At 34.5% G+C, this 1,971-nt stretch overlaps 1 protein-coding gene across 1 annotated transcript; it reads left to right on the forward strand.

Moving 5' to 3' along the window:
* The first annotated feature begins 679 nt into the window (after positions 1–679).
* Positions 680–1,621, forward strand: LOC132226136 (olfactory receptor 6C65-like). Its single transcript, XM_059680997.1, has one exon. The coding sequence runs from the start codon at positions 680–682 to the stop codon at positions 1,619–1,621; it is 942 nt and encodes a 313-aa protein (XP_059536980.1).
* Positions 1,622–1,971: the final 350 nt, after the last annotated feature.

A 1,971-nucleotide genomic window follows, 5' to 3' on the forward strand; every position in this document is an offset into this window, starting at 1 on the left:
AGAATGATTAGAACATGTGGTCATTGTTAAAATACTCTAATAAAATAACTATAATATTTTGCATTTCATACCTAATTTTCATACACATATGGACAAATTTTTAAGAGCAAGTAAAAACATTTGATATGTTTTTATTTATTTTAAATATGTTTTTATTGAGTTCAGAGAGGAAGGGAGAGAAGAGAGAGAGAGAGAGAGAGAGAGAGAGAGAGAGAGAGAGAGAGAGAGAGAGAAACATCAATGATGAAAGAGAATAATTAACCAACTGTCTCTTGCACACCCCTTACTGGAGATCAAGCCCACAACCCAGGCAAGTGCCCTGACTGGGAATCGAACTGTGACCATCTGGTTCATGGGCCAATGCTCAATCACTGAGCCACACCAGCTGGGAAAATATATTTTTCTTGTACAGATGTGTTTATAAGACCTATCAAGTGACTCACTTAACATTAAATGGCTAGTGATCTATAAGGCAGATACTAAGTATAACTTTCTTTGTCCTGGATCACATATATGTTCAGAATTCAGTAAAACTTGGTAGCTGATTTATTGGCCCATTATATTAAATACAGTATTTCTGAAGCCGGCAGAGGTGTTTTTTTAAAAAAGTAATCCTGTACTCACTAAATCATAGTTTTTTGTTCTCATTTACAGATGTGGAAGAAGTTAACAATAAGAAATGAAAAATCAAACATCTGTAAAAGAGTTCATTCTTCTGGGATTAACAGATGACCCACAGTTAAATGTTTTAATTTTTCTATTTCTGTTTTTCACATATATACTGAGTATAACTGGAAACATGACAATTATCACCCTTACTTTGATAGATTCACACCTCAAAACCCCCATGTATTTTTTCCTTAGGAATTTCTCTTTCCTAGAAATCTTATTTACCACAGTTTCTATTCCTAGATTCCTGGTCAGCATTGCAACAGGAGATATGACCATTTCTTATAATTCTTGCATGGCCCAAGTATTTTTCTTTATTCTCCTTGGTTCAACAGAATTTTTCCTTTTGACTGCTATGTCCTATGATCGGTATGTGGCTATCTGTAAGCCACTGCACTACACATTAATAATGAATAGCAGAATCTGCAACCAGCTTGTAATTAGTTCCTGGCTGGCTGGATTTCTCATTATCTTCCCACCTGTGATCATGGGACTTCAACTGGATTTCTGTGACTCCAACATCATTGACCACTTCGCCTGTGACTCTTCTCCTATGCTACTGATCTCCTGCACAGACACAGCATTCCTAGAGCTCCTGGCCTTTTTTCTGGCGGTATTCACGCTCATGGTAACCTTAACATTAGTAATTCTTTCCTATGTATTCATCCTTAAAATGATTCTGAGAATCCCCTCTGCTGAGCAAAGGAAAAAGGCCTTTTCCACTTGTTCCTCACACATGATTGTTGTCTCTATTTCTTATGGCAGTTGCATTTTCATGTATGTCAAAACTTCAGCAAAAGAAGGAGTGGCTTTCACCAAGGGTATAGCAGTGCTCAATACCTCTGTTGCCCCAATGTTAAATCCATTTATTTACTCCTTAAGAAACCAGCAGGTAAAGCAGTCCTTTAAGAACTTGGTCAAAAAATGTTTCTCAAATAAATTTTCATCATAAATTTATGGCCTGAACTTTATTTAAATGAAACAGTATGCCTAACATAATATTAATATTGTTATATTTCTCCATCCACTGCTATACTTCCTTTTCATTACAATATTATTAACTGTTTATAATATTTTGACCTCACTTGGCTCAACTATCTTAAAATTTACATGTCCTGAAATGTTTCTGAGTATGATTAATTTGTTGTTACATAGATGATAATGACATTTTTTAAAAATGCCAGAATTTAGTTTAAAAGATCTTTTCTTTGGCCCTAATCAAAAGTTAAATAAAGTTATCACCAAGGAATTCTAAAAATATATTTCTCCTAGTAGATATGCACAGAGTATTAAAATAAGATT

The sequence above is a fragment of the Myotis daubentonii genome, chromosome 2 (genome assembly GCF_963259705.1).
Source record: "Myotis daubentonii chromosome 2, mMyoDau2.1, whole genome shotgun sequence".
Classification (NCBI taxonomy): Eukaryota; Metazoa; Chordata; class Mammalia; order Chiroptera; family Vespertilionidae; genus Myotis; species Myotis daubentonii.